The sequence below is a fragment of the Melospiza georgiana genome, chromosome 1 (assembly GCF_028018845.1).
Source record: "Melospiza georgiana isolate bMelGeo1 chromosome 1, bMelGeo1.pri, whole genome shotgun sequence".
Lineage (NCBI taxonomy): Eukaryota > Metazoa > Chordata > Aves > Passeriformes > Passerellidae > Melospiza > Melospiza georgiana.
Genome location: NC_080430.1, coordinates 64,925,396 through 64,944,223, shown reverse-complemented (window position 1 = coordinate 64,944,223; position 18,828 = coordinate 64,925,396). Strand labels below are relative to the sequence as shown.

Sequence of the window (18,828 nt, the reverse complement as noted above, 5' to 3'; positions counted from 1 at the left end):
TATACTTTGGAGTTGTGAATCGTAAAAACACTTCCTGACCCATATAATTAAAACTGGCTAGTACATTTACATAAAACTCAAAAGGCAGTTCAATTATTTGTAAAACACCAACACTTAATACAAGTAAATTTCTGCTCTTAACACTGACTTGAAAATTTTTGATGTTTTAAATTGCAAATTTAAAAGTGTTCTTTTTGCTGAGACAGTTAGAGACAAAAACCCACATAAAAATCAAAACAAAACAAACCAACCTCACAGAAGATATAAAATTCTGGTGCAAGGACATACATTTCAGCAATAGTGTCATCTAAAGTAGAAAAGCCAATATGAGATAAAGACAACCAACCATGTTCCTGTATAGGTTTTTTTTACTATACATGTAAGCAAATGTTAGAGTAAAACTGATTTATATTTTTGTGAAAGACATTTATTGAATACAAAAAATCCCCATTACATTCAGCCTTATTATAAATGATTACAAGCAAAGAAATTCAAAAGTCTGTGTAAGATCAACAGTCTAACTGGCTGAACATTTTTGGAATTTAGATAATTTATGAACCCTTATTTCTCAACTGTACAATAATAAAATTCAAAAAAATACACTTTGTCTTTCCAGCAATACTAGTCAGAGGGATTCTGCGCTCACGGTGTGAATGGCCGCCCCCACTCTGGCAGCTCTTAGTTTCATGATTTTAAGAGTAGGACTTCCCATATTAAAAACAAGGTGTATGGAGAAAACCTAAACAAAAACTTATGGACAGAGTTTGCTTTGATCCTAAAAGCTGCCAGCCACAGTTAAAGACTGCAGGCTTACAAGTACCATTGTTCACGCTGAGGCAATGAAGGTCATGTTCAGAAAAGCTTTCCCACACAGGAGAGAGGTTAAACACATGTTCACATCAGTGCTATCTGATTTGGAAGCCCTACTGTGGATTTCCAAAGCTATCAAGCCTCCAGCTGTGTACCTTGGATACCCACTTGTGAGATGCTAGAAATTTTCCTATTGCCTTTGGAGGGATTTTATTTACTACTTCCAAGACATTGAAACAATGTCCATAGTCTCTGTATAAAGTTAAACTTCAGGTATAAACCTACAGTTTCGTTTTTGTACAAGGTAAGAGGAGACAAACATCATGAAACCTCAGCTCATTTTCATGAAACTTCTGCACACCACTTGTTATTACTGCCTCACTGCTGAACACTGACATTTCATGTCATAAATTCAAAGATATCAAGATTAAAAAACTGATTTGCACAAAAGAAATTTGAAATAACTTTATATACACAACAAAAAGCCTTTTGAAAGTACAAAAATAACATCTATCTGCCAATTAGTTACCATGCTGTGAGAGTTCTTTCAGTGCCTACACATGCAAGACTGTAATGTAGGTTCAGAATAATTCTGTATCTGTAGAATGTATCAGAATATAAAAGAGATTAATATGTGACTAACTCTTCTTATTTTAGAATTAATATGTATCCAAAATATCTTTGTAACCAATACTGCAATATTCCAGTCTCTGCATGTATATGTGTAGATAAGCAGCTTTCATCTTAGTAAATTTTAAAATCTCCTGTACGCTGGTAATCCACGCTAAAAAGCTATGATGGCTCTAATGAACCTCTAATGAATCTAGTTATACAATGCAATTCAAAATGTACAAAACTATAAAAAGGGAACATTTATTGCCATGCACAAAACGTAAGTATGTTCAACTAAAAAATTGCATCAAATGCAGTTCTGTTTAACAACAAAAAAAACCACACAAAGCAATTTACATTAACACTCTTAACATTAGATCAGCAGAATTAGATCTGACTAAAAATACAAGGGTAAGACACATTCCTTTTGCTGGTGCCTATCAGATCTTCAAATCCATGGAAACAAAAACCCAGGAATCTTCATTTCCCTCAGTCAAATCAGATCATGAAATCAACTGAAAAGAGAAGTGCATTAGTTTTCTCCCTTTTATCAATGCAAAAATGTATAATCTCCTTTTGTATCAAATTATCATGAAAATACAGTCTCCTCTTGCTATCACAAAAAACCCAAAAACATCCCTAGAGCAGACAAATTGCTCTCTCATGCCTTTGCTTATAGTGACACAGGACACTATCTTGCTGGTCTATGCACAAGACAGACATAACAATTCTAAATAGCCATGTATCAACATCTCTGAGTGAAGCCACAAGAAAATGAAGTTACTTTATTAACTACACTAAGCGAACCTCACTTCTATGGTTCCATTTTTAGTTTCAGGGCAAGCAAAAGTAATGAAATACAATTTTTTTTTTTACAAATTACAAAGCTCAGATTGGACAATGAACCCTCCATCATAAGTACAGTAGATAAGGCCTGATCTTCAGCACAGCAAACTCAAAGGCAACACCATCATAACCATACCACCAGTTACCATAACTGTACCACCAAGACAGAGAAAAGCTATCTGTCCTTATTCTCTTTTGCCTTATCTGACAAGGTCTGCTGAGCTTGTACAACCTCATGTGTTATCTATGAATGTACGTGGCCAGAGCCTGAATTAGAGTGCATTTTGTAGCCAAGGTTGTAATTTAAAGCAAATTCAGAGCTTTTGGAGTACAGGTCATTAGAAACTGTGATAACCTTAATTCTAGTTATGCTCACCAAACAAATACATAAGAGCAGTAGTGGCATGCTAAGAAAATCTGAAGCAATTATTTTTTAAAGAGGGAAACACAAGGATGATCCCCCTTCATTCATCTCTTCTGCAGGCTGAACCAAAACATCAAAGGTTTAGGTGAGCACAAAACTTTCAATATTATACAAAAAGCTATTAAAACTGGTGTAAGAGGATCCCATGCCAAGCTGAAGGAAAAAAACCCCACCCCAACCCAGAGTATTTTCAAAATGATAAAGTCTTTACCTCTTTGACTGTTTTTTTAATGAAGTCTTTTCTGTCAGATAAATCGTAACTAGGATATTTTTCATACACCTAAAGAAAAGTAAAAACAAAACAAGAACATAAACCTCAAATTACTTTCATTCAATAGATGGTATGAGTAGAAGAGGCTTAATTGAAATTAGGGCAAAAAGCTATGTTAGTACATCTAGTACCATAACTGCTAAAATGCTCTCTGTTAATTAGGGAAAGACACAAGCTTATTTTCCTGTCTTTATTTTGACCACACAAAGATTTAAATGCATGTACTCTTTTATGTTTGGTCACTGACTGAACTGGTACTATAATTTTTCACATCAAATTGAAATGCCTAGCTTGCCACGTCACACAAAAATGGAGAAGTAAGAATTCTCCATTTTTTGTTTTAAATGCTCTCTTAAGTAGTCAGATAGCCCTGCATTAGTGTAGGAAGGCAAACAACTAATGAAAAATAAATAAGCCTTGGTATTTGATAATAAGTAAAACTGATCCTTTCAAGAGACTTTGAGAAGAGTCAAAATATTTGAGTGCTATTGTACAATTACTATTTGGTTAACAGTGTGGGAGAGGACCAAACAAACCAAAACCAGGTGCCAACACTGACAACCAGTTCAGAGCATTTTATTTCAGTATGCCAAATTTCAGACTTCTAGAATGACTATAAATATGAAAAAAGTTACATAGAGTTTTCTTATAGCTTCTGGTTTAGTTTTCTCACGACAACATCTTGAAATTCCCAGGAAAACCAAATGTGTGAGTTGACCAGAAAATATAAAGGTAACTGTGTTTTCGTCACTTCTCCCCACCCTTCCCTTTTCTGGCCACATGGTTCCCACCTGTTCTGACAACTAATGGATTTCTTGCTGAATTGATTCAACTCACTAACTCAGCTGAGAACTATTCTGATAGATGCTGATAAGAGACAGCTGAATGGACTTATAAAGAGAACACATGAAGGAGGAGTGTGCAAGGTGAGCAGCAGAAATGTACAGAGCACAGGGGACAGCCCTCCCCTATGGACAGCAGCAAAGCTGTCTAAACATGTCAGATATTTGCACTGTCACACATGGCACTTGCTTTGGAGGTCATACTGCTACATCCCAGGTAGCTCATTTTAACATTTCCCTTTAAATGCTGATATCAGTGTTGCATATCTAAAAAAAGCTCTCATTGTTATAGCTATCAGCAAGTAAATAAACCAATGCAAAGCTATTTAGTTTTGAAACAACAAAAGACTACAAGCCTTCATTTCTGAAATGATGATCAAAATCAGTCCACAAACAATCCACAACCTATAAAGAGACTGCAAAATTGTACTTACTTCCTTGCAGATTTGTTTCATTGTAACCTCCTCCAAATTTGCATTGGCCAACAAATTCTTAACAGTTTCCTTCAGTTCTTCATCTGTGGGCGGTTTCTTCAGTTTTTTAATCAAAGGTTCATCATCTGAACTATCCTCAGACTCGCTTTCTAAATATGAAGAACAAATTGCATTGTAATAGGTTTTCAGTTTGTCTGTTTTCTTCCTTAGAAAGAGAAGCCATCAGAACTTCCAACAAACATCCAATCCAGATGTTTTCCTTTAAAATAGACATCTTGCTAGACTATCCACTTAAAAACAAAGCTAATGCCATCAGTACTGCATTTATTTATGAATCTGTGTAGTTACTGATGAACCATCAGTTTACAAATCACTAAGAACTCTAAAAGGTATGGGACTAATTTCATGTATCAAAGTAATGAAAGAGACTTATTACGACAATTCTATTTCAGGCATTATGGCCCTAAGAAAATAAAAAGTAATTATTTCCTTTTAAAAGGAGTTTATATTTCTTCTTTTCCCCTAGCAGTGTTGCACACTAGGCTCTTGTAATTTTGCAATGTAATTCTGCCAACTTACTATCAGAAAGCACCATGAGAAGAGAACAAATAGGGAGAACTTCGTAAATGAAATTAAGTGAAGGGGCACAGGACACTAATACAATCTTTTCCAGCAGAAAATGAATTAGACTGAATGACTTCAACATCCACTCAGTTCCTCTACTGCCAACAAGACAAAATTCAGAGCAGCTGCCAAACCAACTAGATAATGACCGTACAGAATGACCTACTTAAACTGGAAACAGAAATCCAGGAGGAGTAAATAAGAAATTACAAATATACTACATAACTTACAGGATAAACACATATATAACATTTGTGTGTAAATATATATGCTGATGACAAAATAAGGGGTACACACACAACACAGCCACAGTTAGAAGTCAAACTGAAAACACACTGAGTTCAGCACAGGCCAGTTACTCTGCTGAGAAATAAGGCAATGAAAGAAACTGAGCATCATTCTGTATCCAAGAGCTCACCTGCACCTTTCAGCAAAGCACTGACAAGAAGGGGAACTAATGTGAGCTGAATCTTGTGCTGTAGCATGTATATGCCAGGGGCAGCATTAAAGGAAGTATTTTGCAGTATGGATATAAACTGCATCAGTAACTCACACTACAACTGTGACAGACCTGGCTGCTATCGCAGAGTGTCGGAGAATTTAGGGTGGGAAAGGACCTCGGGAGATCATCTGGTACCAAAGCTGCTACTTGGGACAGGGCCAGCATGGAGCTGGTTACTTGGGCCCCTGCCAGGCTGATGTCCAAACATCTCCACCAGTGAGGATTCCCCTGCTCCTCCAGGCCCCATTTCTGGGACCACCCACATGGTGAAGTTTCTCCCCTAACAAATAACTGCAGAGTCCCTGGTGGCAGCCTGGGCCTGTTGCCTCCCATCCTGTCCCTGTGTGCCTCCAAGCAGAGCCTGGCCCTGCCTTCCCCATCCTCTCCCATTTGGGAGGTGCAGGCTGCAGGATGATCCCCCTTCACCCATCTCTTCTGCAGCCTGATCAGGCCCAGCTCTCTCTGCCTTCCCTCCTCCACCCTGTGCTCCAGCCCCCTCACCATCTTGGTGCCCCTCCACTGGACTCACTCCATGATGTCCATGCCTGCCCACAGCTGGAGCCTGCTGCCAGGGCCAGCTCACAGGTGCAGAGCAGGGTGCCAGTCCCTTCCCTGAGCCACCGGCCCCACGCGTGCTGAGAGAGCCCAGAGTGCTGTCAGCGCTCCTTATCAGGAGTGCCCATTGCTGAATGGCCTCCAGGAGCTGTCTGCAAGAACCATCTGCCCCTGGCTGGGCCCTTTTTGGCAAACTGCTTGGCAAGACAACCCTGCCCTCACTACTGCAATCTTTCTGGAGTTATTAAGAAACTCAATGTCTGTATACCCTTTATGCACATCCTGAGATATGAGAAAATCAACTGCAACAGGATGCATGGAGAAAACAATTTCTATGTTAACAAAACACTTGTATCAAGCTGCTGAACCAAAGACACACACATGGGATACACACCACTGGATCAATTACAAGACTCGCATAAAGACAATACAGAGGCCCAAACAGAACTTTACCAATGATTCTTCCAGCAAAATAGAGAACTTGGCTGATACTTTCAGTTTATAAGCAAATAAAAACCATACACATGCTCAGCAGCATGACAGCAGGAAAGGCATGAAATATATCCAAACCAACAGCTTTTTAAATTACTGTTTCAAGGAAGGAAACATCAAGTAAAAAACCAACAATTTACCAAATTCCATTTTCTTTCACACTAAGGTGCAAAAGCTTGCTTTCTGATAAGCATGCCAGTTAAGCTACAGGGCAATGTATGCTGAAAGATTTAAAGCATTTACCTTTTCTAGAACTGTTCTGGTTTTTCTTAGTAGTGCTGCTGTCTGCCTTCTTGACATTTGCACCCTTCACAGCTTTCTTGGTTTTAGAAGGTGTCTTTTTAGATTTTTCTCTTTTAGATACTTTTCTTGGGGGCTACAAAAAAAAAAAAAAAAAAAAAAAAAAAAAAAAAAAAAAAAAAGAAAATTAAAGTAATGTGTATTACTTCAACAATCCATACCTCTTTTCCAGAAAGGAGAATTTTCCACTCTAAGGACAATTAACTCCAGCCACTCCATGCCTAAGTTTCCAACAGAGCTGGTGCAGCAAAACACTGCCTACATCCTTCCAACTCTAGTATACCAAAAGCTTTCATAAACCTAACTCTTTTAGAAATTCTGCAATCTTAAAGCTGTAAAAATAGTTATCTTCCATTTCATCAAGCCCTATTTTCAAACTAATCTGACAAAGCAGTGCTTTTGAAATAATTAGGCTTTTTATTCCATGCACCTAAACTTCCACTTTCTGAAGACTTCAATCCACTCAGCCATTGCAGACATACCTAACTCCCACCTTTTGAAAGAAGGCAAAGATGACCCAGTTAGATCAATGGAGTTTACTGTTAGACCTTTTTGTTTGTTGGAATTTTGTTTGTTTGGAGGGTTTTAGATTTTTGGGGTTTTTAAAAAAATAACAGAGTTCTTGGAAATATGGCAACAACGGCCTCTGAAAAAGATATTCCTCTCCTCACAGTAGAAACCCTGTTTTCCTGAAGAAATTAACACATATGTCAACCTTTAATATTTCAGCCCTCTTTCAATTTGCCATTTATAAGTAAAGAAAAAGGCACAATAAGAATTAAGGTTGTTCCCTGGAGGCATAGGAATTTCTTTGAACATTTCCTTTTAACATTAAACCCAACACCTACCAAAATGACCCCAACAAAACAAACTGTTAAGTTACATGAACTGCCTTTCAACAAAAGATTGCTACTATTTCCTATAGCTCAGGCTATTAACCTAACAGCCTGTCACACTTCCAACAGAGAATGTAACCCAAGTGAACAGTGGCCATATATGACAGCCATATATGATAGCTTCCACAAAGAACTTTCCTGGACACCAGCAGTTTGACTAATTGCACTTTGTTGCAGTGGCCTGATAAGGCATAATGGTTTTAAACTGAAGGAGGGTTGATTTAGGGGAGAAATAAGGAAGAATTTCTTTTGCAATGAGGTGGCGAAACACCGAAACAGGTTGCCCAGAGAGGCTGTGAATGCCCATCCTTGGAAACATTCCAGGCCAGGTTGAATGAGGAAACCTGATCCAGCTGATGTCTCTGCCCACTGCAGGACTAGATGACCTTTAAAGGTTTCTTCCAACCCCAACCATTCCATGATTTGATGCTTCTCATCTAGTATGCAGAAAGTTTACAAAAACCACAGAATACAATGAGATTAAGACACTTCAGAGATTGCAGGGATCTTTCAAAGGCCATCTACTATGTTGTCTACTTTAAGACAAAACCTGAAGAGAGAGTTTAATATACAAAATCCAGAAGGAATATGGAAACAAGATCCCAAACCAATGTAGTCAGGTAGGTCAGTGACTCCTACTGAACTCAAAGTTAATTCCTAGGTATCAAATCAAACACTGAATTATGAAATTATAATAAAATCCTCACAAGATGATATAAGAAATACAATCAATTAATTAGCAATCCTGGCTGCCCCAAAATGACACATAGGAAATGATTTTATAAGGTGCATACATACACACAAGAACCAGAACTTTTGCCTTTTATCTAAATGAATCTCTAAATTCAACACACTCAGAATTTAAGAAAACCTCTTCTAAATTGCAGATGCGTTCCCTGTTCTTTCAGTTAAATATCACTTGCTCCCCAACTCTGTGTTCCAAGAGTAACCAATTCATAGCAGTGACATAACGTTGAAAACAAACAAAACAACTCATTACCTCATCTTCACTTTCTTTTTCTTCTGAAGACTCATCCTTTTCCTTTTTTTCATCTTCTTCACTACTGGATTCATCTGACAAGATCTCTGGGTACTTGGTACGTTTCGCTTTTCTTGTTGTTCCAGAGCTAGTGCGCTCTTTTTTGCCACCTTTGCTTTGTGGTTTTTTGGACTTTGGCAATGGCTGAGAGACAAGAGATGTGTGTAATCCAAGTAAGAATACAAAAGTGAATTAAAAAAAGATAAATACTTTCCAATCACATCAAAGAATAGTAAACAAATATGGAGGTGTCTAAACACAACTCAGGACTATTTTATGTACACTTAAGTCATAATATTTTGCAGCAAGCAAATATTCACTATTGAGACAGATTTGAGCAAAATGAAATTTCAGTTCTAAGCTAAGTGCATCACTTCCCTAAGCAAACAAATCTTCAAAGACTGGGCGTTAGAGAGGGAAGCAAGAAAAGTTACTTCTAGATTGCTCTTTTACCTACCAATCCGTAAAACAAGCCTTTTCTTCAGGTAACAAGTCAGCTGAGAACTCAGAAGACTTAAAGGCAAGAATTTTGTCACATCTTATGCAAACCTGCATTTTCTGCAACTCTGTGTCTCTAAAGCAGCTTGCTGACCCCTTATTCACATCACCTCCCAGTGTTTGAAGTCTAGCAGTCTTGGCAGTGACACTCTGTGTCTAGTGCACTGGTTTTGCACCCTGCAACAAATTCCATTTGGGCATGTCCAGATGTGATAACATACATGTGCTAAATACAGCAAACACAGGTAACATCTGAAGCTTGATTTTCCTGTCCTTTCATGTATCTATTCTCCTCCACCCACAAAGCAGAGGCTAACTAGTATTTGGGAATGGATATACTAATTAGCTCCATGTGTTGAACTCACACTCTGTGCACTATCAGTGTGTAATGGGAACTGCCATATGTAAACAGAATTTCTATTTAGGCCCTCACCCCATTATGGATGCCTGCAGTAGAACTACTCTCTCTCAACAAGTCATTCCTCCTTCAGTAAGTTAGAACAGAAATTGTATTATCACTGGAAACAAGCAAACAATGAGCAATAGAGAACAGATACATTTTCTATCAGAACAGAGCTATAAAAGCAAGCATAACAACCTGTATCTCACCTTGCCTGAAGATTTTGGATGCATAAGGAAGTTTAATATTCTGGTTACAAGCTCACTATTGACTCCTGATCTTTCCAAGTCAAGAACTTCACAGATACTTTTCAACATTGCATTTCTAAATCTGTAGGGAAAAAAAAAAAGAAAAGAAAAGATTCAGTATCACACACTAAACAATCAACATCTGACTGCTAGAAGCTGCTGTCTGGTTTGTGTCGGCCACCTGACAATATATATACACAGTCAGCTACACTTCCAGTCTTATCTATGGTCAAGCAAAGAATCACCACTATATTAGATAAAGCAAAAGAAAACAGAATTCCCAAATCTCTATGTCTGTATAACAGGATATTAAAAAAATTAAGGAATCACAGTAAAGAAAGTATTACATTCTTTATGATCTACAGCCTGAATAGTAAGGTTCTGCAAAGTAGATATTGACCTTTGCTCATCTTGTTCAACGCTGCTAAAATACGACATGCAAGTGTAAAGACTGGGCAGAAATCAACCACAGAGGCAAAACATATTAAGAAACTGATCAACAGTTTGTGTTCTACACAGCTACAAATAGCAGCAGAAGCTATCACAGTAAGGCAAGCACACAGGGCTCTGCACCTTCATATGCAACCCAAAGCAACCAGGTTTCAGAATATTTGCTGCTAGCAGTTGTTTCATATGGAAAATATGAAAAAAATTGTGCAAAACTACTTCATTTTGCAGACTCTTTTTTGATAAGGGGAATTAGCCAATTAAACTTTGGGAAATGGTCAAAACTCCCATCAGGATCTTTTAGATTCCCATGTATTTGACAAACCATAGTCCTGGAAAACTGCATATCTGAGGAAGAAAAATTTAGACATTCCAAATTCTGGAAGCTTTCCACTATCAGCAAATAGGCACTAAAAAAACCCGTAAGTTTTAGAATATATTGTGTAGATGTTACTAGTTATTTCATTTGTTACAACTAGCTACACAAATATGCAAGGGCATTTTAAACCCTTTCAGGACAGTGAAAACTAAGTTGCAGCAGCTTCTCCTGTTGATGGAAAAGCAATTTCAGAAGGGAGCCAGTAACAAAAAAAAAAAGTTTCTGAGACTAGTTGCTATGGCAATTCTAGGATATTTCATATATAATAAGCAGAAATGGCTTTGGTTCTGAAGGAGGAAGATTTTGAGGCATAGAAGGATGCAGGTTTGCACCATGAATAAAGTACAATATGTTCACAACACTATGCTTGCCCCAGGGAAATAATGCTTTCCTCTCAACTTGGCAGAAGAATCTAATAGTTAGTATGCAATAGTTAAAGTTAGGAATGTAGGACTTGTGAATAAAATGTTCACAATATAACTTTTAATACATTTTAAGCTGTCTTAAGAGATCAGTTTGTGTGATTAAAAAGAACTTAGAAAAAAAAATTGTAGAGCTCTACTAAACAGCCACCAGGCTTACAGTTCAACTTTAATCTCAAGTAAAATTGTAGAAGAAAAAAAAGGAAAAATATAGAGTGCAAAACATGAGTCAAGCTATGTTAACTAGCAAGAGATCATTACTTTTTTAACATTTCTTCCTTCTTTTTATATTGGTCACTTCCTTTTTCAAATGGAAACCCACTGAACTGACCCACATTCTTCTTTAGGGATGCAACCTAGAACAGAGCACACAGATTACTTTTCATTGCAAGCAGTTTAAAAGATTTCATCAAATGACATTTGTTAACCTCTCATACAAGAAATGTCCTAACATTTTGTTTTCTGTTGACAGAGCTACACCTTTTAAGTTATAACATACATGGATTATGCCTTTACTCATCTCATGACAGACAAACTACAACAATTAAGTTCAACTTCTTGTGACTGTGGTACTTTTAATAACTTACTAGACAAAGTAACCTGCCATTTCAAGCTCATTTAAAATGTACTGCACGATGATTTACAGGTTTGCAAAACTACAACATCATGAAGCTTGTTGCATGTTGCATGCTTTGTATCACGTAATTTGTTACAAAATAAGGAATTTTATTTTTTATTCTACAATCTGCTGAAGCAGATTTACTTTACTAGCTATTCTGAAGTCTTACATAGGACCATGACTGTATTTTTGAACCTCTTACTAGTAGGACCAATTTTTGCATTTATGTACCACCCAATCTACAACTTCTACCATTACACCTGACGTCTGATCTGGGTTGAACATTCATTGCAACAACCCTTATAATGGGAAAATTGCTCCCATCAAGATCAGAAGTGTATTTAAGTTATGTTTTCACTTCATCTCCTTTTGCAAAATAACCCCCAAAGCTGTTAAAAAGCAACCCCAGATCTCTCCATCTTCTGAGATCTTTATAACACTATCAATAGCTTTCAATACTTTTACAAATTTTGTTTCTGCTGTTACTCCATTAGTTTATAATTTTACCAAAGCTGAGCTCCTTTTCCAAAGAGCTTTGTTCAGCACCTTAAGAAAATTTGCAGGTGATACTAGTACATTTTAATAAAAGTGTTAATTACAATTAAAAGCACACACAAACATGTGCATATGAAACAAGATCTGACCTTCACTATATTAAACAGCATTCTGAGTTCCCAAAAACTCTAATTAAATATAGTTTTGACTGAAACCATACTGATATATTCTTTTTTTGAATCCTTATGGCAACAGATCATTCTTTGCCATTTAAACAAACATTGCATTGGAAGCATTGGTCTGAGAATTAGAACTGGCACACAAGTGTACTAGTAATATTCAATTTCTGGTTTCTATGCTAGCTGTTCAAGTCTCCAAAATACACAAAGGTATTTTAAAAAAGTTCCAATAATTATAGTAAACGTATAGAAATAGTACATGTAAATCTGCCTCAATTTCACATTTTGTCTCCATTAGCAAGGAAAATGGGTCATATTTACTCTGAAAGTATAGGCACAATCAGTGATACATAAACCACTCCAAGAAAGACTTGCCATTATATTTTAAGTGTCACCCTTAAACACAAAATGGATGATGTAATATTGTAATTATCTTAGGAAAACTGTTATATATAAAATCCTAATAGTGATTTTTATCACCTTTAGCTTTCAACTGCTTAGCACAAACAAAGAGAAAAATAATAGATAAGCAGCAATGTATTAATACACAGTATTTTGAGTGTTATCTGCATGTCAGCATCTTTTAGCATATGAACCATAAATTATTTCCAACTCATCCTTGTAAGGTAATCCACGATTCCCCCATTAAAAAAAAATCCAATCTACATTCAAGAGACTTTTGATTTAGTACACCCTGCCACAGGATTTTTACAGAAGAGATTTTATAGGAGTTAAAAGGAGGAGACTTACTTAACTGGTCCTGCAAATACCCATTTTCTAAGTAGCTTGTAATAAATAACACTTAAGAAATCGATCAATATGTGCAAGTGTAAAAAACTGCACTACAAACATTTTCACTATACGTGAGAATTAATGGATATACAAGATTGAAATTCTTACAGTGCCTGGCCTGTTGTAGAGGAGTTTGTGCAGGTTCCTAAGTTCATCTGTCTTCTTTTTACTCAGAAAGAACTGTATCCTCTCAATTTCACAGAGTTTTTGTCCTTTACCTGAAACAATTAAAATCATTTATGCTATTTCATCACATTCGTATTTATCTTTATGTTTATAACTTAAAGTTTCTATCTTTTTTTTTTTTTTAAGCAAAGAAGTTGCTTAAAACCAGCAGTAGACATTATAATAGGTCAAATATTAAGCAGGCCTTTTCCTATCAGTTCAGCATCCTGACAGGCTCTTCACCTGCCTTACTTGATACTACTTAGATCAGGGTACAAGAATTTGGCATTTCTTTATATTCTGGCTGTTCTTGCCTTTGTTAGTAGTGGTGAGGCACCAAAGGTCCTATTCCAAGTGAGCTCAAATGTCATGTAACTTTTACAGTTTAAACTGATGCTACAGAATAAAAGAGGGTTTTCATATAACAGCCTTATTGTTTTAAGAAGGATCATGACTCATAAACTAGGTCTCACCTACAACAAATTAGTAATTTCATCTTTTTAGAGTTTTCATTCTCATTTCTAACGCTCACAATTCGTGTGTGAGAAGTCAAGCTTACCCGGTGTAATTGTAAAAGGTTCCTTCTGCAGTGAGGACACTTGCATGGTCAGTCGGTCAACCTTCTTCTTCTCCCTTTTTCCTTCAACAATGAGGCTCTTCTCTGCAAAAGAAAGCTTCCTTAAACACAATATTCTTCATTGCAGATCTGACTGAAGTGACAGGCAACACAACACTGACTTTGAAATAGCAAATCAAAACCAGATGATGATATTAGCAGGTACCATGACACTTTCTGACCTTTGGCTAATAAGCCAATGTGATTCTATGGAGCTTCATGTACATAACTAGAAGCCTCTCTAGCTCTTCACCACAATCTTGTACCCAAGGTAACCTTGAAGACAAGACTAAAGGTAACTTTACATTACCTTTAGACATTTCCTAAAGGTAACTTCAGCATGATGAAGACTGCAGGACTAGGTGTATTCAGAAACCCATCCCTCTCTCCTTTCACTGCCTTTTTCAGGTACAAAATGACCCTGTTTACACATTCTCCTTGGATGCTGCAGTCAGTACACACACAGCTCCACACAAAACACTCTGAAGAAGAATACTACTACCAAATGGGCAAAAGCAGAGTCAAGGATGCCTGCATACAGATTTGTTTCCCACTACTGGACTGGAGAAACGACACATTTCAGCAGGGGAGGGAGAAGCACAAGTGCAGTGGGACTGTACTACACAGAGAAGCACACGGCAGGGCACAATAATAAGTGTCACAAATACAACAAGAGTATTATTCCCAGTAATTCTGGTAGTGCTTACTAATGAATACATTTGGATTGTTTTACATACAGCCTGCACATCACTCATTTAATACCACTCTGAAGAAAAAGCTAAAGCTTCATTTAAACATTTCATACTAAAACACTTGCCCTCAAATAACTCTATCCTTAGAGCTAAACAGATGGGCTGTCCTGGCTTTAACATCTAAAAGTAGCTTCAAAACTTGTATGAACATAATCAAAACCAGAGCAAAAAGATTTTTTTCCTGAAAATCCAACGCTAATTACTTCACTGTTTCCCAAACCCGTTTTCCTTCTACTACCTTTCCTAAAGACAAACTGCATCTCTTTCAAGGATCCAAGAGCATGAGTGACTTGGTTTTTACTGTGCCACATTACAGCTCTATTTCCATGAATGCTTTCCTTTTGAAAACAGATGCCTGGAGAGTTCACAATAGAAATTAACATTTTTGCATAGTAGTTCCTTCATCTTGTTTTGTTCTCCTTGACTATCTTCAATTACAGGCCACAACAAAAAACTTGCCTTGCTTGCTCATCCTTTCATATTGCCACAATTTTTTATTACCAAAATTAGTCTAAAAGAATTTCCGCTGACCCAACATAATTAAATTTGGATACCCAGAAAATTAATTCACTCTAGTTAAGCAAAGACATTTGTGTTGTTTTCAAAACTACTGCACACTTACAAGTTTCTCTTTTGCAAACACAGATCTCTTCAGAGCGTTATGGGCAAAAAAATAATCTGATAAGGGACACTACCTACTATAATCATTGAAAAATTTACACATCAACGAAAAAATCCCTGGTACAGAAGTCCAGGATACTGGCAATTCCTTAAGTCTTTTCTGAGAGAAATCACTGCCTGCTATAGACTACTGGGAAGCTATGATGACACATGAGACAGATGCACCATGGAATCTCCTCAATAACAGTACAATTAGCCAGAGACAGGAGACTGCATTCAATAGCTTGGCATTCATTAAAGAACAACTTATTAAATGGAAAAAAAGTACCCTTTTCTTCTTCCTCTTCCTCCTCTTCCTCTTCTTCATCTTCATCACTTTCCTCAGCTTTGTTTTCAGTTTCAGGTTGTTTCTCGTCTGTTTTTTCTGACGACATTGTATCTTCTTTTGATGAGTCAACAGAAGACATGGTATAAGCTTCTGTAGAAAGAGTCAGGGGAAACCATCAACAGAACAACATCCATAAGAAACACAGGAATCTTGCTTTCAAAAATGATCTCCTTGTGCAGCAGAAGCAGTGTGCTGGTACTGTGACTGTTCACATTCTCTAATCACTGAGGTGTTTGCATACACACAATACACACAACTTTTCAGAACAAGCTGCCACCCATTCTGCAATTAGTCTGGTTAAGAACACTCCAAAAGGTTATAAATTCTATTCACACACAAGTCTTCAAGCTGCTTTTGTGAAGCATTCGGAAACACCCACTCAAAGCAGCTGATACTGATATCTATTAAAAACTGCAGTGTTTTAAGATATCCCAATTTTACTGCATCCTCCTATAAATTTAATACTTATTCTTGATCATGGTTAACTATGCATACAAGTCTCCTAGTAACTTAAACAAGTTACTTATTTAGACGGGAAATGGGAACAGAAACACTTTAAAAAAATAACTTGCAAGCAATTCAGGAAAGAATTAACACTGCTTTCATAACCCAGACAGCTGCTGTATCTTTAGGCATAAAAATACTTCCTGGTTTTAATTTACAGATCTACAGCAAAAAAGAATAAATGCTTCATACTTCACATATTCAAGAGTATTTTCTTAACATCTGAAATGGCCTATGTGTAAACTTTAAAATATCTTAGTTACACATATACCATTTCCCTACTAACAGAAAGCATCTACCCAATAGAGCAAGATAACCATATGTTTCCTTTTTTTAAATTCTAGCTTTCAAAAATTTTCAGCGTTTAGATCTGGAACAGAATTTCACACAATTAACCATTTTCTTTTTGCAATACTAGAGCCAGTATTGTCTGCTAGGTGCAATAAGTAACATTTTAATCTGCTGCTTATGTGCAGCATTAGTAGGTATCAGAGACCAGTCACGTTCCAAATGACAGAAAACATGAGTTAATATTTATTACCCACAGTACGGGAAAAGTAAAGTTTCCTGGCTAAATCATCAGGGAAACATACATCCTTCAGGAATTACTACCAGTATTTCATTTGTAGTAAATAATCTATCACTTCAGTAATCTGGCATTTTCATTTTACTTGAAGGCATGAGTAAAAGCAAGAGAAGCACTACAAGCTGACTTTCCCTCCCCTTTCAATGGGAACTGAAGGGGGAAAGTTAAGAGACTTCTTAGCTTTCCACCACCGGGGTTCAGGACGACGTTTTGCTTAGGGAAAAAGGGTTCTGGGATGCACCTTTACCGGGAGAGGGTCTCCCGCCCTCGGCTGGAGCTTTTCCCACGAGGACTTTACACCTATCCCCCCTTCCCGATCTGTACGCGGGATGCCGGGGCGAACGGACGGCGACGCGCAGCGCCCGGTGGCGCGGGCGGCCAAGGCGGCACCGCCTCCCCGCTGCAGCCGGGCTGAGGAGCGCCCGGCCCGCTCCCGCCGCAGGACACGGCGGGACCCAGCACACACAGCCCGGGCAGGGGCAGGGGGGAGGCAGCGCCGGTGACAAGCGCCCCGCACACGGCGTGTCCGTGGGGCGGGACGGGAGCCCGGCGGCGCGGCGGCCGCGTTTCATTTCTCCTCGTCGCAGTCCGTCCCCGCTCGGCCCGGGCGCGGCGAGGCGGGACCGCTCTCGGGCGCCGTTACGGCCATGGCGGCAGGACCCACCTCAGCACGAGCCCAGGCTCCCTCCTCAGGCGCGGCGGCAGCAGCTGAAGGCGGCAGTTACCGCTGGACGAGGCGAGTCCGGGCGCAGCGACACACACACGTCCAGCCGCGGCACAGCGCTACGGCCAGCAGCCACTCTTGCCCTTTCCCTCTCCTTCTCCCTCTTCCCTCCCTCCCGGAATCAACAAGGTTTTCAAAATGGCGGGTTCTCGGGCGGCGAGGAGGAAGCGGGAAGGCGGCGGCCAATCAGCGCCCGCGTTCCCGCCGGCGCGGGGAGGGCAGGGGAGGGCGCGCGTCACGCCCGCCCGCCCGCGGTGACGTCAGGCCGCGCGCGGCGGCGAGCGCGCGCTTCTGCTGAGGGGCGGGGGGGTGTGAGCGGCGCGGCGTTGCGTTTTCCCTTTTAAAAGCGGCACCGTCTGTAGTTGTAGCGGCTTAAAAAAAAAAAAACCAAAAAAAAAATCCCCATAAACCCCAAAAACTTTAAAATAAGGAACCCGTATCTCTTATCCTGCCTAAATTGGGCAGTGATTAATATACGCTCCCTAGACTTTCCTTTTATACACAGTAGCGTTTCCCAATTGCTCTGGCGCAGGTTGCCCAGAGAAGCTGTGGGTGCCCCATCCCTGGAAGCGTTCCAAGGCCAGGTTGGATGGGGCTCTCAGCAACCTGGGCTAGTGGAATATGTCCCTGCCCGCATCAGGTTGGGACTAGATGATCTCTAAGGTCCCTTCCAACCCAATCCGTTCTAGGTTCTTAAGTATTTAGTAGTATTTGTGTTACACATGTATCCTACTTGTACTACCAGTGCTACGTGACTGCTTCCCGCGCGCCTACGATGAACAATTCTCAGGAGTGTGGCATTCTTCCCGCTGCCTCCGTATTACTCCAGCGCGGCTCCTCCCCGCGGGGGCTGGCGCAAAGCTCCCGTTCTATGCCGCGGTTCCGTGGCGGGGGGATCCCTTCCCTGCGCGCATCTCCGCGGCGGCGGCGCCGGGCGGGCCCGCGCCGTGCAACGGCCGCGCCTCGCTCGGGCCGCGGCGGGCCCGGGGGTTGCGGCCAACGGGAGGGAACGGCTGAGGAGCCAAGTCGCCTCCTTGCTCCTGCAAAATGTAGGGTCACAGGCGGCCCCAGAAAGAGCCGAGGGGCCAGCCCCACTCGCTGAGGACTGCGAGTGCGCTGTGGCCCGAGTTCAATTCTTAAGTTTAAGATTTAATCTTGGAGTCTGAGAAGAGGCCAGGCTGGTGTCCACGTTGCCTACAACAAGAGTCGGGAGTACACAGGCGGTATGTTGTAGGAAAGCAGCCCGAACTAGCCAGTGCAGGTGTCTTGTCTGAAAGCCACGTTATCCCAAGAGCAGTTTCTTGGCTGCTGTGGAGCTGTAGGCACATGGCTCTTTGGGAGGTAAA

General features: G+C 39.5%; 1 protein-coding gene across 1 annotated transcript; it reads right to left on the bottom strand.

Annotated features, from left to right (window-relative positions):
• Positions 1-390: 390 nt before the first annotated feature.
• Positions 391-17,619, bottom strand: DEK (DEK proto-oncogene). Its single transcript, XM_058024767.1, has 11 exons — positions 17,423-17,619; positions 15,609-15,758; positions 13,851-13,952; positions 13,235-13,344; positions 11,303-11,397; positions 9,755-9,875; positions 8,609-8,791; positions 6,656-6,788; positions 4,240-4,388; positions 2,904-2,972; positions 391-1,937 (listed from the first exon to the last, which is right to left on the bottom strand). The coding sequence occupies exons 2-11, from the start codon at positions 15,745-15,747 to the stop codon at positions 1,926-1,928; spliced, it is 1,113 nt and encodes a 370-aa protein (XP_057880750.1). The 5' UTR covers positions 15,748-15,758; positions 17,423-17,619; the 3' UTR covers positions 391-1,925.
• Positions 17,620-18,828: the final 1,209 nt, after the last annotated feature.

Bases quoted from the DNA above. Each gene is read 5' to 3' on its own strand.
- DEK (XM_058024767.1), bottom strand. From the start codon at position 15,747: ATGTCTTCTGTTGACTCATCAAAAGAAGATACAATGTCGTCAGAAAAA. The intron at 6,789-8,608 runs GTAATGAGTTGT...TTTTTTTTGTAG, and splicing joins AAAAAGAAAGTGAAGATGAG to CCCCCAAGAAAAGTATCTAA. The intron at 4,389-6,655 runs GTAAATGCTTTA...CTTCATATTTAG, and splicing joins CCAGAACAGTTCTAGAAAAG to AAAGCGAGTCTGAGGATAGT.